Below are 18,806 nucleotides of genomic sequence, written 5' to 3'. Positions count from 1 at the left end.
TGTCCTTGCCTCTTTTGACTATGGACGGCTTTTTCAACATTGCATTTGATTTTATTCACAAACTTATACACAATAGATACTTGCTATACAAAATGAGCTCATAACTTCAAACTATTGGACTTACAATCACCAAAAAAACTCATCACCACTAGCTTTACAAAAACCAAAATGAAAAGAATGAAAGAATTGTAAGAAGCCTAGTAATATGGCTAGAAAAGAGGGTATAAGGCTCAAATGGCTAGCAAGAAGGGAAAATGTAAACCCAAAACCAAAAACGATAAAACTAAACCTAGAAAAGCAAAAATAACCACTCTAGAAAGTTGCCTTTGTCTTTCCCAAATGGTTCGGTCGTGATCCCGGGAGATAAAAGTCAAGTTCTAGATAAGAGTGAGCGGTAGTGAAGGATCCATGCCATTCATACAAGATAGCTAGAAGGTTAGAAAAAATGAGGCCTCACATGGTTGTAGCAAAAACACACTTTTGGCTTCAAATCCACTATAGGAAGCAACACCTTCTTACCACAAATAAGTGGACTAGGGTTTCAAGGTCTTGAATGTTCTTAACAAACTACCTTAGCATACCTTATCCTAGAATTAACCGAGCATAATCTCAAACCGTGCAAACTATTATTGGTTAGGAAGGTAAACATCTAAAAATGCAAGTCTAAAAGCTACTAAATCCAAGGCAAAAGCAAATACAAGACACAAAGAAAACTTTGCCTCAAATGAAAATCTTTTTGTATTTTAAATTTTCGAATTTTTTTTTCAAAAGAAAAGGTAAAAAGATAAGGGGAGAAGAAAAGGAAAGAAAAGGAAAGGAAAGAAAAGAAAAGAAAAAGAGAGAAGAAGAAGTCAAAGGTGTATGCTAATACAAATAATTCCCAATCGACAAACAATGGCCATTCGACAACAACGCTAATGGCCCCAAACACCCTCAAGGTGTTAATAGCATATGACCTCGAACTGTTCAACTCCAACCTAAGCTAACACCTAAACTATGCACACAATAAAATGAAAGGAGAAAAAAAATAGAAAGATCTCACCAAGTGATCCAAGCTATGCAAAGGAAAGATGCAAAAGGAAGCTTACACCTCCACATAGCTCTAAGAAAGCTATACGCAAAATCTACAAGACAAGATTAGAAAAAGAAAAGAAAACAAACTATACGCAAAACACATGTTAGTAACTTCAAGATAAAGTCAAGTAAAGAAAAGAGAAAATAGAGTAAAAGAAAAATGAAAACAGAAAAGTTAGAGGGTCGGGTTGCCTCTCGTGAAGTGCTAGTTTAAGGTCCCTAACTTGACCCTTCCTCCAAATCACGGAGGGTCAAAGAAGACAACCTTGTCAAAAGTGGTGGAGAGAACAAAATCATTGCCAAGCTTAGATACAATTATATCACAAGACTCATCATGGGGAAACACTTGGACCGAACCAAAGACATTGCTCTTCAATTTCTTCTTCTTCTTTGAAATTCTTTTTCTCTTCCTTGATTTCTTCTTCCTTGGAGTTAATAACTCCACATCAACAACACTTGAAAATCCATTCTCATCATCCTTCAAAGAAAGCTCAAACCATGAAGGAATTTCAAACTCATCCTCAAGCTTTGAGAACTCCTTGACATCTTCACTAACTATCTTGCTTTTAACACTTTTAGGAACATCATCACAAGCTACAATAATGTCGTTAGTAGAAGACACAAACATGCAAGCATTGTCACTCAAAGGAGGTGAATTGATGCACATGATTCCTTGCACGTAAGATAGAGACTCATCCATTAACTTAAGCTTGAAACTAGCCTTACTATTACTAACACACAAAGTAATGATGCCGCCTTTCACATAAATCAAGGCACCCGACATGGCTAAGAATGGTCTCCCTAAGATGATGGGAATATTGTCATATTCAGCAACTCAAGTACAATGAAATCAACGGGGATGGTAAACTCTCCTATCTTGAGGGGGACATCCTCAATCTTACTCTTGGGAATCATAATTGAACGATCGGCCAATTGTAGGGTCATGTTGGTAGGAAGTAGCTCTCCTAGATTAAGCTTCTTGAAAAAGGAATATGGCATGATGCTAACACAAGCACCTAAATCATAAAGAGCATTTTGGAACAATTTGCCATTGATATTGCAAGGGATGGAGAAATTCCCCGGATCTTTCATCTTTGGGGGTAGGTCATTATCGATAAGAGCACTGCAACACTCCCCAACATTCACTGAATCTACCACATTGCACTCTCTCTTGCCACTCAAAATATCCTTAAGGAACTTGGAATAATTTAGCATTTGTTGCAAAGCATCGGTGAAAGAAATAGAAAGATGAAGTTGCTTAAGCATATCAATAAACTTCCCAAATTGCTCATCCATTTTAAGACTCAAGAATTTTTGGGGGTAAGGAAGTTTAGCTTTGATAACCTCATCATCTTCCATTCTCTCTTTCTCCTTGGCCTTCTCATTAGAACTCTCACTCTTCTTGCTAGACACGTCATGCTCATCATCATCAAATGTATCACTCACCTTCTCGTTCTCTTGACTACTCTTAGACACTCTATCCTTTAGTACCTTGCCACTTCTAGTGGTGATAGAATAAACCAGTTTCTTAGGGTCAAGACCTTCGGAGGGTAGAGAAGAAGGACTTGCACTCTCTTTCAAGGTATTGGCCAATTGAGCAATTTGGCTCTCTAACATCTTGTTATGGGTCATCATTTCATTGAATTTCTTATCACTAACTGCCATGTATGTGTTCAAAATCTTAGTTTGATTTTCAATTATCTCTTCAAAATTAGACCTAGAAGAAGAAGAGGGTTGAACATTGATCGGTGGACAATAGGTCGTTAGTTTACCATCCTAGATCAAAATTACAATTTATAACTCCTATCCTAACTCTATCAATTTTACTTTAGATAGCGGTAAGGTAGGGTCGATTCCCAAGGAAACGGGGGTTTAGCATAATTAACACGAAATCTAGGATAAATTGCTAGTAACGAAAAAAGGGGTTTTGAGATTTGTGTTTGAAGAATCCTATGGACAAACCAACTACTATTGTGCCTAGAATAAATTAAAAACAAATGAAATAGATTAAACACTCTTAAATGCGAATAAATGGACAAGATTAGAGAGATACCAATGACAAAAGCACTAGGGAGAGGGGGATTCAATCATGAACAAGGAATACTAATGAAAACCGATAAGGAACCGATTCTAGGAGTATAAACTCTACCTAAGATAGTTCATTCTCATGCAACTACTCAAGCAAGTCGATGAAATCATTCACACCTAGATTAAATCATTCTTATGCATTCAATCAAGGGCTAGACTCTTGGGATTAGAGGTGCACACACTAACTCTAGGCATATTATAGCTCAAATCATCAACTCAAGAATAAATCCCAATCAATAATCAATAGATAGTCAAATACACATGATTATCACCCCCTTCCCTAGCTAAAAACCTAAGCTAGAAGGAAGGGAATAGACATAACAACTAACATAAGCATATATTCAATATCAACACAACCTAACATGATTCTAACTTGAAAGGAAATCAAGGAAACTAATAAAGCTTGAATATTTATGAAAGTAAACTTAAGTAAGAACAATAAAACAAAGAAGATCAAAAACTAGAGAAACAAAAGTAAAGATTGATATTATAAAGATGAAAGATTACCAAATCATCAAAGTAGTAGCAACAATCTAGAAGAAAGCTTGAATATTTGATTACAAAGATTGATTCTTGAAGACTAGTGTTTTCTCTCTCTAGAAGCCATGGAAATTCTCTCTCTACAAATGATTTTAAGCCAATGGAATAGTGAATGAGTGAAAAACTCAAGCTAAAGACTATTTATAGTCTTCTACCAAAATGAAGAAAAAGGGCAAGGGAGAGGGCTCTCCGAACAGGCTGCCGCGCCCTCTCCAAGCTGGGTAATAAGCCTCGTCAAACCCAGAATGCCGCGCCCGCGGGTCTTCTCTGCCGCGCCCACGACCCCTTTTCTCCGCGTCCGCGGCTCGCCATCTCCACTTTCTTTTGCTGGCTTCAGGGTTTTCCTGTCCGCGCCCGCGGCTATCAAGCCCGCGCCCGCAACCATTCTTAACAGCGCACCCTCTCCATTTTGGCATCTCCACTCCCTTGGCAAGCTCCTTTGGCATCTCTACTCAAGCTACTAATTCATGATTCGTACACGAGCGGCTGGGAGCTATCAAAACACACAAAAAGGAGGTAAAAACTAATAGAAAAGACAAAAGGGAAGGGAAAATACGAGAGGGAGCTAAAGTGACTAAAATCGAGATAAAAGGGGTGAAAAGAGGCATAAACAAGTGACAAATCCGGTAGGAAATCTCTAGTGAAAAAGGGTAAAATGGTGGCATAAATGCCACACATAAAAATCCCCCACACTTGCCTCTTGCTTGTCCTCAAGCAAGACAAAGAAAGAAAGATAAATCAAACACCACAAAGACAAACATAATACGGCATGGTTTTGGAAAAACAACATTAGAGATCAAAAGGACAAATGCTTTATTCGGACTCAACCATTTCAAAAACGTCAAAGAATATTAGCTATTCTCAACTACATAATGCATGCACGCCTCAAGATGCTAAATATTGCAAGAGTCAAGCCTCAACTAAGCATAGAGAACTAGTGAGTCGTCTTCCACCCTAATCCCCTCTAGAACGGTCCGCGTTCTCCCCACTAGCTTCAAATCGACCCCCTAGATGGTTCCTCATGATTCCACGAAGGAACCGGAAAAAGACTCATTTTGAGGAGGTAAAAGATCATCCCGACATCTCAACTATGCACGTTCTTTCCACAGGGTTGAGAACCATCTCCCTCCACCGGTTGTTGACCACGCACTCTTAAAGTCAAAGGGGCTTCACAAGGGTTGTAATGACACGGCTTAAGGTAGATGTCGGAAGAACAATTTGAAATAGTGGCGGTAATTCCTAAGTGAAGCAAGAGGAAGGGCAACCCTCAAGGTCAAAACTCAAAACACAACCACAACTCAAACGAACATCCAAACATTTTGATTTCATTCTCATCACCACTCCTTATTCAAGTATATACAAAATAAATAATTTTCTCATTTCATTCATTTTTTTTTGAAACACTCTTTTCCAAACTTCCTTACATATTTAACTCTAGAATTACAAACCAATTTCACAGATGATTCATGCTCACATTCATGACGCTCTTTCACACTAGCCTCACAAACCCATTGCTTCACTAACTTAAAGGGTTGGTAAACATAGGTCGTTAGGCTTGTAATGAGGTTGAGACAAGAATGGGAAAACATTAGGCTCAAATTGGTTGGTAAGAAGATTGATGCAAAAAGAAAAATCAAATTTGTAACTAAATAAAAGAGAATATAAACAAAAATGAGAAAAGGTGCCCTTTTCCTCCCTCAAAAGTCCAAGGTCACAATCTTGGGAGCTAATAGTCAACACAAGGATTCAAACATGCATAGTCGAGGATCCTAACACGCCGCTCAACAAGTTGATGAAGGCTTGAACAAAGTGAACCTCACAAGGGACGAGAAAAGTAAGCAAATACCAACTAAAGGGCTTCAAATCCACTACAAGGAGTAACTCCATCTTACCACATCCCTTGAACTAGGGGTTCAAACACCCTCACAAGTTCTTACCCTTGCTACCTTAACTAAGGCTCGTCTAATTGAATCAACAACAATCTCGAAATGTGCATCTCATAACATAGTTAAGAAAAAGGACAAACATTCTAGGATGCATCATCACGGAGATAGAGTCCAAATGTAGCAAGCAAGTTCCAAAACACAACCATATCATCATGCCATAATTACGCTTATCACACAAAAGGAAGTAGAACAAAAGAAAGAGGGAATCAAGAAGGTTCATATAAGAGGCTTAAAGATTCAAATAAATCCCAATCGACATACAAGTGATCGTTCGTTCTCAATACCAACGATCCCAGGTTCCTTGGAACCGCATGCAAACATCCTCGAACCAGTCAACTCTTTCCTAAGCTAAATCCTAAACTAAACACGACACGAGAAGAGAAAAGAAAAGTAAAGGAAAGATCTCACCCATGTCTCTTGAAGAAAGAAAAAAAGCAACCAAGCAATTTACCGTGCCTCCACATGTCGCTTTCAATTTCTTCCAAGCTAAAAAAGAGAGAAAAACAAAGAAAAACAAGGCAAGCACTACAAAGAAAAGAAATTTAGTACTAGAGAGAGAAAGAAAATCCATGAACTTAATTCTTTGGGTGTGACCTACTACTCAAACATACCATCATCATAGAATCATCATCATCAAAACATTATCATCATATCATCATCATCATAGAAATGGACATCATAGACACCAAACAACAACAACGCTACCAACGACACCTACACCCAAAACCCCTAAATAGTCCCTTGAGTCCTAGGTGCCTTCCCCCACACTTACCTCAAGCATTCCCTAACACTCTCCTTTGACTCAAACACCCCCCCCACACTAGAGTAAAGCATCGTCCTCGATGCAGCATGAGGACATGTAATAAAGGGGAGGGAAGACAAAGGGAGGGAACAAAAAGAACAAGGGGGAAACTAATGGCCACTAGGGCCGGCACCGTCGTTATCTGCACTCCCACTGTCATAAGAGAAACCCGAGGGGGGCCCATAGGGGTCCCAACCTCCGGAGTAGCCAGGTGGACACCCATTATGACCCTTGAAGAGGTCAAGTTGGGATGCGGATAACTGGTCATATGGCTCGGGTTGGACAAGGGGTGCGGGGTGAGAGGGATCGACATAGGGGTAGTTAGGATCACCCCTGTAATGACTCCCACCCGAAACCCGGTAATCATAATGACCGGACTCATCAGGGAAATCACGCCTAGGCACAATAGGGTCCGAGGTCCCTTGCCAATATGGGTACGTAGGTTGGTTGTCACCCCCCCAAGATGGCACGGGCCCTTGTTGGGCCGTCACATATGGGTAGTTGACCGGGGGGGTGACATCCCCTCTACGTACACTCAAATCATACAAAGCGTTGGTTTGGTAAGAAAGGTGTTGGTGGGAAGCAAACATACCTTGCATGCCAAGTTGCATGCTTTCCATTTGGGGCTCTCATTGCCTCCATTTTTTGTTGGTAGTCAGGTTGATGATGTTGTTGTTGTTGCCTACTGCTTTGTTGTTGTTGTTAGTTGAACTCATCCTCTGCGCTCTCATGGCTTTGACCGGACCCTTCCCCCATGACCATTCTCGCACTATGAAGGACACCCGAGTCCTTCTTTACCCACCATGGGTAATTGACTCCTTCCCTCGTGAAGGAAGTGAATTCCGGCTTGGGAAGGAAACAGTGATGTTCATGGGAGACAAGTAAGCTCTAAGTCCTTCCTCGATCCTCGGTATCAGCGATGAATTTCATGGTCTTTAGCTGGTCGAGGTCGAGCCAAATATCACTCCCATCACTCTTCCCCACGGGGGTGCAAGATTCAAGCTTCGCCAAATGCCCCAACTTCTCGGCTATCCGAGTGACCATCCCCCCAAAATGAATTTCACCCTTCCTTGTACCCGAGAGGACACCTTCAATGCATTTGGTGAATAGAAACCCGAAGTTCATTCTTTGCCCAATCTCCGGCTGCGTAGCTAGCCATAATATCCGGATTTCCTCAGTTGTAATCTTCCCCAAGTCTTGTTTATTAAAGACCATGTGTTTCGGGGTTTTTTTTTTGTGTCCTACGGGAGAGTTACAATTCCGAGACTGGAACCGGACGCCTGTACCTGCAAAACAAACGGATGCTCCGGATGATTGGAGATCCGCCTCCAACGGTCAAGTTAGTACTTGATTAAGGAGTAATTAATGCGGAAATAAATGTAATTTGGTCTCTCTAGGTGAGAGTGTGTAATATGCGTAATCCCCCTTAATGAGGATTAATGGGCATATTTATATGCCTTGGAATGCGTGTCAGTACTAGGTTTAGGTTAAACCTAAGGCTGACTGGGCTTCCCACCAAGATTGGGCCTTGTTGGCTGATTTACCTATTTGGCATGATGGACACGTGTCACATCACAATTGGTCCATGGAGGACGTATCTCATGATGACACGTGGCAGGCTCCTATTGGCCTACGTGGCGAAACCTGGCTGGTCCACGTGTCGGAAGCTGATTGGTGGATAAAAATCCCCTAATCATTTGCCCCTCACAGGTGGCACGCGACTGGTCACGTGTTACCTGTGACAGGTGTCGCACCGTAACAGGCGACGACCTGCTACAGGTTTCACTCAGTGAAAGGCCGATAAATTTTCCCGCCCAAATTTTGAATTTGGAAGTGACCCTTCGCCTTCTCATTTTGCCTATATAAGGGTGTGTTGACTTCAGTCATTTTCACACTTGAGAACTTTTTGAAGAGAACATTCGGACCCCTAAACTTGCTCTGACATTCCAGACTCTTTCTGCCTACCGCCTACTCTGACAAGCCGACTGCTCAGAATTTCCAGAACCTCGTCAGCTTCACTCGTTCAGGTAACCGTCGGTTCTCTTACTCTTAATTTTTTATTTTTTCGTTTTTGAAATGGCACCACGGAAGCACACGACACGACCTAGATTAGTGATTAGCCGGTCACCGGGGACGGCTGAATCTAGGACTAGGAGTGCCGCCTGCCCTTTTTCGAACCAATCTTTGCCCTTTATACAAAGTCCGACTGTCTCTGTGTCTATGCAGAACATAATGGCCAGAACAAAAAGGACTGCTATGATCTCGAACTCAGACGGCTCCTCCCACCGGGTGCCGATTAGTGAAACATCTAACCAGGCGCCAGATGCCGAAGTTAACCAAGGCGGCTTTACCGCCGATAGCTTTGAGGGAAGGATCAAGGTGGTCCCTTCCCATTTTACAGTTGACATGTCTACATTCTCTCCTACTCCTATCGAAGGAGAGGAGGCGGGCCCCTCTAGGAGAGGGGAGGAGTCGTCCTCTTTGGGCTCGTCAGAGGAAGAGTCCGAGTCTAGCTCTTCTGGTCATACTTCTCTAGACACAGAGGAGAAAAACAACCGCCTACAAGAGGCGAGGCTTTCTCACGCAGTTGAGAAGGGGGAAAATTGGGCGGAGCCATCCGCCTCTTACCGAGAGCAAAATACCCCTTACTACTGCACTGTCCCTCAGGGCCGGATCAAGGCCATGCAAGAGAGAGTGGGGAGCTTTATTGCGAACCACACAATGGGCCCTGGCTTTTTGTTTTTTGTGCCGGATCCAGAAGACACATTCGTCTGGCCGGCTGGTACTAGTTATGATAGAGCATGCTTTGGCTGCTACGAGGCGGCAATCAGGGCTGGGCTGCGCTTCCCACTACACCCGGATGTTCAGCGGATCTTGGATGGGTATGAGTTGGGGTTATGGCAGTTAGCCCCAAACTCCTGGTTCAACGTTCTCGGCTATGTGGCCGGGTGTGAACTGCACGGGGTGGAGCCAAACTTCGAGGCTTTCTCCCATATGAACTACCTCAGCCGGACCCCTAAGGCAGGCGGTACCGGCTGGTATCAACTGACAAGCCACCGTGGCTACCTCATGACAAGAGGTAAAGAAAATAAGTGGAAGGATAGGCGAAGCACCTTCCTTATCATTGAAAGTTCAGACCCAGAGCTGAACAAGCGCTTCAACAGGTGGAACACGGATCCGCCTCTTCTCGCAGGCGGCCGCAGCATGCCGCCTGTTCCCCCCAAAGCCAAGAAAGAGATCCTGGATAAAGGACTCTTCAAAGTAGAGTGGAGGGTCGACTCTACTACAGGGGTGCGAGAGAAAGTACCCCTGTACTGCGTCCCGAGCTTCAAATGGCTCTATGCCGAGTACTTTTTGGCCGCCTGTGGCCTCAGCAGTCGGTGCTCAAGAGGTAGCCGGCCTGTCGAATACTCTCTTTTGCCTTGAATTACTGTTATTACTGTTGTTAACCTTGGTATTTGTTCTTGCAGAGGACGCCATGAGCAAAATTACCGCCTCAAAGACTGCGGCTGCTATGTTGCGTGCCTCCATCATGCAACAGTCCTCTGCCGACTCCCCCAACAAGGAGGCGCCCTTGGTAAGTTCCAAGCCTCACTCCTTTTTAAAGTTAGAGTTTATGTAGATACTGACCGTGCGTCTTGTTATGTTTTTTTTTTTTTTTTTTTTTTTTTTTTTTGGACGGGCACTCCAAGAACCTCTTCTTCCCAACAGCCGGACTCCAGGACCCGGAGGACGACTGTTGCGAGCTCTCCTGGTACTGCCAGGAAACATGCGGCGGCTGAGAAACAGCCGGCCACCCCCTCTCAAACTCCAATCAGGCCGCCTAGGAGTATGGAATTATCCTTGCAAATTCAGACTTTCTTTCCTTTTACTATGTCTAACATGCTCGTTTATGCTTGATGCAGCCGGCCCTCAGGAGCCAGACGTGGTCGAGGTGGCCAAGTCCATGATCAAAGCCGTCCCTTCATCTGAGAGGGAGGCGGTCAGGGGTGTCGGCACCCTTGACCTAGACGGGATCGCAGGGGTCCTTGCTGAGGTATACTTGGCATATTTTTGTCATTTAAATTCCTAGACGCCGGTTTTTTGTTTAAAACTGACGCCTGTTCCCTTTTACTTAGGCCCCGCTCCGTGTGAACGGCCTTCGCAAGCCGCTTGATAGGAAGAACAAAGAGGTAAAGGCTTCTAAAGCTATGGCCGCATCTGACTGCGATAAGGCAATGTTTTAAATTGCCCAAAATGAGATTTTGAGAACTGATATTCTTTATTATCAGGCGCAGGCTACTTCTGCTATCCGGGCTCAGTTGGAGGCGGCCTAGAAGAAGAATAATGATCTGGAGGCGACCATCAACAATCTCAAGGCCGAGCTGAGGCCTCTTCGCCAAAAAGCGAGCTCATTCGACTCCTAGGAGAAATCCTTGGCGAGCGTTAAGGAGGGCCTGGCGACTTAGGAGAAGAGCCTCACCGAAGAGCTCTCGGCTAAGGCCGAGCAGGAAAAGAAGGAGCTGGTCCGAGAGATGATGGAAGACTCTGCTGAGATCCAGCGCCTGACCTGGGGCCGCCTCTTCCCCAATGCCGACTTTGCCTCATGGGAAAAAACGTACCGCCAGTGTTCTGATAGATATAATCAAGAGATCCTGGCGGCTGCTAAGGACGAGGCGTTTGAGGTGGAGGAGCCGGTAGTGGCGATTGTGCCGCTTGGGGTGGACGCATCGAAGAAGGATGCAGCTGAAGCCGAGTCCAGCAAAAAGAATGCTGACCAGGCGGCAGCTGCTATTATTGAAGATCTGCCTCTTCTTAAGCTTTTTGTCTTCTTTCTATGGCCTGCGTGCCGTTTGCTTTTCTTTACCCGGCCATGGGGCCGGGGCTCTGAAAATTTTGCCGGTCTTCATGGCCGGCTTCTTTAGTATCTTTTACCCGGCCAAGGGGCCGGGGTTTTGAATGTTTATGCCGGTCTTTATGGCCGGTTATTAATATAACTTAGGCGACCATTATTTTAGGTCGCTTTTTTGCCAAAATGTTTCGAATTTGTGCTTTTATTTTGCTAAGTATCGAAACTATGATATCCAATTACATACTATACCAACTGTTCTGCATGGCCGATAGTTGCAGACAAGTAAGAGGTATTAGGTAAGAGGTAGTCACGCCGCCTATGCCCCTGGACGACTGGTTGTCTGTTTCCAGACTAGGCGATCAGTCGGCCATTTATCCAATCGGTATTTGACTCATTTAAAAGACTGGATCCCCTTTAGGCAAGCGGTCCTGTCATTTGTAAAATTAGCCAAGTAGGATAGTGGTTTCCTACCTGCCATGTTTTTAGGCTAGAGACTCTAGGCGGTCTAGGCCGACTGGTCCCTGCTATATTTAACTTAGTGTAAATAGGCGCTATGTGAACACCTTTTTAGTTTCATACTAAGTTTTAAGGAGTGGCCAAGTAAACGTGGTTGTTACTTAACCGCCGAGTGAATGAGTAGTAGAGGTTTCAAGCGGTGGGTACCGGTTGTTCCCCTTGATTCGCCAATGTTTGTTGGCTATTTAATTCATAGTGTACCGAATGTTCTTATCCCAAGTAGTTTAGTCGGTTAATTAACACGGATGGGTACTGCAAACACTTGTTTGACATGATTAGTCGGTTAAGTGAGAGGTATCCTTGTCTGAGAAACGGCTACGTGGTTGTCTTAGTTAGACAGTCGTATAGGTGTCGTGTAATGATTTTATAGAACAATGTTCCACCCAAAAAAGAGCTGCTCTCTGCGACGAATTTCATCCGGATGGATGCCGCCGGACGCCTACTATAATGTTGGGACATGTCGAATTAACTTAATATTTGGATCAGTTGGCCTGGCGCCTAGTCTGATCACTTCGGCCATGAGCCTTTGATGGTTCTAGATGAACTGTGTTATGGGAGAGTAGCCGGTTGTGTGGAACAAGCGGCATGCCCCTATTAAATAAGAATGAAAATAAAACATGGAGAGTAGCCGACTGTTTGTCAGTAGGCATGCCCCTCTTAGTACAGAATTGAATGAAACATCAAACTTTTATTAAGTAGCCCTCGGCTATTTACATCATTCAAAAGTAATATTTCTTAAGATTATCTACATTCCAGGTTCGAGGCAATGATTGGCCGTCTGGTGTTTCCAGACGGTAGGTACCGTCCCTAACCTCTTCATAGATTCGGTAGGGTCCTTCCCAGTTGGGAGTTAATTTGCCAGACAAATTAGCCCTACCGACTGCTTCCATTTTTCTTAGTACAAAGTCCCCCACTTTGAGTGGACGCCTGTGTACTTTTTTGTTGTATGATCTGGTCATTCTTAGGCGGTAAATTTCATGGCGTAAGACAACATTGCCCCTCCTTTCTGGGAGTGAGTCTAATGCCAGGCGCATGGCTTCCCAGTTTGCCTCTTCGTCATATAACATTACTGGAAGAGTCGGCTCGTAGTGTTCAATTGGAAGAACAGCTTCCGCACCATAGGTTAGGAGGAATGGAGTTTCTCCAGTCGCCCCTTTTTCAGTCGTCCTAATGGCCCAGAGAACATGTGGTAGTTCATCCGCCCATAGCCCGCCTGCTCGTTCAATCTTTTTCTTGAGACCATCTGAGATGATTTTATTGAAAGCTTCTACCTGGCCGTTTGCTTGTGGACGGCCGACTGATGCAAAGTGGTGTGCAATACCTTGGTCACACAACCAGATTTTGAGAACAGGGGTCTCAAATTGGGGACCATTATCAAAAACCATAGACATGGGAACCCCGAACCGAGTGATGATGTTTTTCCGGATGAATGAAATTACATCCTTCGTATTGATTCCCTTTACAGCCTCCGCCTCCACCCATTTAGTGAAGTAGTCGACTGCAACAAGTATGTACTTCCTACCGCTTGTAGCAGGCGTATATGGACCCATAATATCCATGCCCCACTTAGTAAACGGTAGTGGGCTATGAATGGTAGTGAGGTCAGTAGCCGGACGGTGAATTAGTTTGCCAAACCTTTGGCACTTGTCACATTTTTTCACCATCTCCATTGCATCTGCTTCTAAAGTAGGCCAAAAGTAGCCCAGCCGCCTTGTCCGTTGGGCAAGCGTCCTGCCGACTATATGGGAAGTGCAGTAACCAGAGTGAAGATCATCTAGTATCTCTCGCCCCTTTTATGGAGTAACACACTTCAAGTAGGGTTGAAAATACCCTCTTTTGTGAAGTTCTCCCTTTATCATTTCAAAACTGGCTGCCCGTTTTTTCAGCGCAGCCGCTTGGTGATGATCATCCGACAAGGTAACGTCTGTCAGATATGCCCTGATCGGATCCATCCAGGTTGAGCTTCTGTCTAGGATTCCAGTAGGGTCTTCCTCGATGCTTCTTTTCTCCATTACTTCCTAAAAAACGGTTCGAGGAGTATCACAAGAGGCGGAGGATGCTAATTTTGAAAGAGCATCCGCCTGGTTGTTTTCTGATCTCGGAACTTGAGTCAGATGAAAATCTTCAAGGGATCCGACTGCTTGTCGTACCGCATGTAAATACTTGATCATGGCCGGATGGGTTGCTTCGTATTCACCATTATACCGACTCACTATCAATTGTGAATCGGAACAGGCGTCTATCTTTCTTGCCCCTGCCGCCTTGCACATGCGGATTCCGGCTAGCAAAGCTTCATATTCTGCCTCATTGTTTGAGGCCTGAAAATTGAAGCGTAGAGCATATTCGTACCTGTCACCCTCTGGCGACTGACATATAACGCCTGCTCCACAACCATTTGAAGTAGAGCTTCCGTCCACATATACCTTCCAGACTTGATCTGGAACTTGAGAGTCAGGGGGACGAGTCATCTCAACAATAAAGTTAGCAAAGGCTTGCCCCTTCACTGCTTTTCTAGGCTCGAAAGTAACTTCGAGGCTCTGAATTTCTATGGCCCATTTGATCATCCGGCCTGACGACTCCGTGGTGGTCAATGGCCGCTTGATAGGTTGATCTGTATACACGACGACTGCATGTGCCAAGAAGTAGGGCATCAATTTTTTAACTGCCATGAAGAGTGCAAGACCAAATTTCTACACTAAGGGATACCTTAACTCGGCATTTTTCAGTACATGACTGACAAAGTAGACCGGGAGCTGACAACCGTCTGTTTCATCAAGAAGAACAGCACTTAACGCATGATCAGAGACGGCCAGGTACATGTAGAGTACTTCTTTGGGCAAAGGGCTGACCAGCCTCGGCAAGGAATGCAAGTGAACTTTCAACTTTCAAACCTTGCCTTTTTCTTAATGGCCTGGAAGAAATATAAGCATTTGTCGCCTGATCGGCTTAGAAATCTTCCCAAGGCCGCCAGACAACCTGTTAACTTCTGAATTTCTCGGACAGTGCGAGGCGACTGCATGTCGATGACCGCCTGCACCTTCTTAGGGTTCGCCTCTATTCCTCTCTGATTGATAAGGAATCCGAGAAATTTCCCAGACTCAACTCCAAATACACATTTCTTGGGATTGAGCATGACATGGTGCCGCCTGAGTGTGGTGAAAGTTTCTCGGAGGTCCGACAGATGATCTATTTGAAGCTTAGACTTAACGATCATATCATCAATGTATGCTTCAACGTTCCTCCCAATCTGATCAAAGAACACAGTATTTATCATTCGCTGGAAGGTGGCCGGGGCATTCTTCAGACCAAACGACATGACCGTGTAGCAGTATAACCCTTGATCAGTGACGAAGGTCGTCTTCTCCTGATCTTTCTTCCATAAAGGAATTTGATGGGAACCAGAGTAGGCGTCCATAAAGCTCATTAGAGCATGGCCGGGTGTTGAGTCGACCAGATGATCAATTTTAGGCAGAGGGTAACTGTCCTTGGGGAACGCTTTGTTCAAATCTGTGTAGTCTACACATATTCGCCAGGTACCATTCGGCTTTTTAACAAGCACTACATTTGCAACCCAGTCTGGGAAGTAATATTGCCGAATGAACCCCGCATCAAGTAATTTCTTAACTTCGACGGCTGCCGCCTGACTTCTTTCTTCGCCATGGTTCCGCTTCTTCTGCCTTACTGGCTTCTTTTTCAGATCCACGGCTAGTTTATGTACCGCCAGGTAAGGACTAATGCCTGACATTTCATGGACTTCGAATGCAAAGATGTCTTTGTATTCTTTCAAAAGTTTGTGAAAGTCGTCACCCAGGACTCTCAGAGCAGTCGTCCCAACCTTGACTGTTCGGTCAGGACGCAAGTCGTCTAGGATCAGGTCCGTATGCTCACCAGCCGGCTGAGGGCGGAATTCATCCGACCGCTCCTCTGCCAATGATTGCTATTTTTTCTCTTTTCGTGCGGCCCCCATCTGGGCAGCCTTTCTCTTTTTGCCGCCTGCTTCTTGAACAGGCGCGCTCTCCCTGACATTTTCAAGGACTGTTTTTCCACAACTTGACCCAGCGGCCATGACAGTGGGCTTGATATCCGAGAGATAGCATTCTCGGGCCATCTTCTGATTTCCCCTTAGGGAGCCGACTGTTCCATCGTCCCGCTCAAATTTGAGCAGCATAAGGGACGGGATTATAACAGCCTTGGAATTATTCAGGGTGGGTCGTCCCAGAATTATGTTGTAGGCCGTGAGTTCCTCAACTACCAGGAACCTGACCACCATGTGTCGACCTTCCCCTTTTTCACCCAGGCGGATGGGTAAATCCACTCGTCCCATTGGGTGGACGACTCCTCCTCCAAACCCTACTAGAGGGTGGGATTCCGGATGTATGCAATCAGTTAGATATTTGAGTTTTGACAGACATTTGCTGCTGATAAGATCTGAGGAGCTGCCGGTATCTATGAGGATTCGGCCAACTCTCTGGTTGGCCACTTTACATTCAATAACAATAGGGTCGTCATGCGGCCCCCTTACCCCTCCTAAATCTTCTTCAGTAATGACGATTTTAGGAAATGAATAGTTGGAGGGATGTTCTTGGTGAACGGAATTTGTTTCGGGGTTTTCTGATGTCCTGTGGGAGAGTTACAATTCCAAGACTGGAACCGGACGCCTGTACCTGCAAAACAAACGGATGCTCCAGATGATTGGAGATCCGCCTCCGACGGTCAAGTTAGTACTTGCTTAAGGAGTAATTAATGCGGAAATTAAAGTGATTGTGTCTCTCTAGGTGAGAGTGTTTAATGTGCGTAATCTCCCTTAATGACGATTAAGGGAGGTATTTATAACCTCGGGAAACGTGCCAATCCTAGGTTTAGGTTAACCTTGGGCTGATTGGGCTTCCCTCGGAAGTTGGGCCTAGGTGGCCGGCTTCTCCATTAGGCATGGAGTATGCCACGTGTCATGACATAATAGGTTCAGGGTGGACGAATAAGCGTGTGCCACGTGGCAAGCCCTGAGAGGTCCAACTGGGGGACACTTGGCAGAACCTGATTGGCCCACGTGGCGCATTCCGATTGGTGGGAGCAAAATCCCCTAATCATTTGCCCCTCACAGGTGGCACGTGACTAGGCACGTGTTACCTGTGACAGGTGTCGCCCTGTAACAGGCGACGACCTGCTACAGGTGTCACTCGGCGAAAGGCCGAGAGATTCTCCCGCCAAAATTTTGAATTCTAGAAGTGACCCTTCGCCTTCTCACTTCGCCTATATAAAGGAGTGTTGACTTCGGTCATTTTCACACTTGAGAACTTTGTGAGAGAACATTCGGACCCCTGAACTTGCTCTGACATTTTGGACCCTTTCTGCCTACCGCCTGCTCTGACAAGCCGACTGCAAAGGATTTTCAGAACTTCATCAACGTCACTCGTTCAGGTAACCGTCGGTTCTCTTACTCTTAATTTTCTCTTTATTTTATTCTTTTTTTGAAATGGCACCACGGAAGCACACGACACGGCCTAGGTTAGTGATCAGCCGGTCACCGGGGACGGCTGAATCTAGGACTAGGAGTGCCGCCTGCCCTTTTCCGGACCCATCTTTGCCCTTTATACAAAGTCTGACTGTCTCTGTGTCTATGTAGAACATGATGGCCAGACCAAAAAGAACTGCTAGGATTTCGAACTCAGACGGCTCCTCCCACAGGGTGCCGATTAGTGAAACATCTGACCAGGCGCCAGATGTGGAAGTGAACCAAAGTGGCTTGAAAGCCGTAAGTTCTGAGGGAGGAGTCAAAGTGACCCCTTCCAATTTTACAGTTGACAAGTCTACATTTTCTCCTGCTCCTTTTAAAGGAGAGGAGGCGGGCCCCTCTGGGAGAGGGGAGGAGTCGTCCTCTTCGGACTCGTCAGAGGACGAATCCGAGTGTAACTCTTCTGGCCATGCTTCTCTGGACACAAAGAGAAAAACAGTCGCCTACAAGAGGCGAGGCTTTCTCATGCAGTTGAGAAGGGGGACAATTGGGCGGAGCCATCCGCCTCTCACCGAGAGCAAAATACCCCCTACTACTGCACTGTCCCACGGGGCCGGATAACGGCCATGCAAGAGAAAGTGGGGAGCTTTATTGCGAACCACACAATGGGCCCCGGCTTTTTAGTGTTCGTGCCGGATCCAGAGGACACAGTCGTCTGGCCAGCTGGTACTAGCTATGATGGCGCCTGATTTGGCTGCTACGAGGCGGCAATCAAGGCTGGGCTGCGCTTCCCACTGCATCCGGCTGTTCAGCGGATCCTGGATGGGTATGAGTTGGGGTTATGGCAGTTAGCCCCGAACTCCTGGGTCAACGTACTCGGCTATGTGGCCGGGTGCGAACTGCACGGGGTGGAGCCGAACTTCGAGGCTTTCGCCCACATGAACTACCTCAACCGGACCCCTAAGGCAGGCGGTACCGGCTGGTATCAATTGACGAGCCATAGGGGCTACCTCATGACAAGAGGTAAAGCAAACACATGGAAGGACTGGCGGAGCACCTTCCTTATCATTGAGAGTTCAGACACAGAGCTGAACAAGCGCTTCAACAGGTGGAACAGGAATTCGCCCCTTCTTGCAGGCGGCCGCAACATGCCGCCTGTTCCCCCCAAGGCTAAGAAAGAGATCCTAGATAAAGGACTCTTCAAAGTAGAGTCGAGGGTGAACTCTACTTCAGGGGTACGAGAGCAAGTACCCCTGCACTGCGTCTCGAGCTTCAAAAGGCTCTACGACGAGTACTTTTTGGCCGCCTGTGGCCTCAGCAGTCGGTGATCAAGAGGTAGCCGACCTGTCGAATACTCTGTTTTTCCATGCATTTCTGTGATGACTTTTTATTAACTTTGCTATTTGTTTTTTGCAGCGGACGCCATGAGCAAAATTACTGCCTCCAAGACTGCGGCGGCCGTGTTGCGGGCCTCCATCATGCAACAATCTTCAACCGACTCCCCTAACAAGGGGGCACCCTTGGTGAGCTTCGAACCCTTCGCTCTCTTTTTTGGAG

General features: G+C 45.5%; 1 protein-coding gene across 1 annotated transcript; it reads right to left on the bottom strand.

Annotated features, from left to right (window-relative positions):
• Positions 1 to 1,875: 1,875 nt before the first annotated feature.
• Positions 1,876 to 2,739, bottom strand: LOC110722480. Its single transcript, XM_021901749.1, has one exon. It carries the CDS (start codon positions 2,737 to 2,739, stop codon positions 1,876 to 1,878), a length of 864 nt encoding a protein of 287 aa, XP_021757441.1.
• Positions 2,740 to 18,806: the final 16,067 nt, after the last annotated feature.

Source organism: Chenopodium quinoa, unplaced genomic scaffold, assembly GCF_001683475.1.
Source record: "Chenopodium quinoa cultivar QQ74 unplaced genomic scaffold, ASM168347v1, whole genome shotgun sequence".
Taxonomy (NCBI): domain Eukaryota; kingdom Viridiplantae; phylum Streptophyta; class Magnoliopsida; order Caryophyllales; family Amaranthaceae; genus Chenopodium; species Chenopodium quinoa.
This window is presented reverse-complemented; position numbering and strand designations above follow the sequence as displayed.

Coding starts and splice junctions, on each gene's coding strand:
- LOC110722480 (XM_021901749.1), bottom strand. CDS start 2,739: ATGGCAGTTAGTGATAAGAAATTCAATGAAATGATGACCCATAACAAG.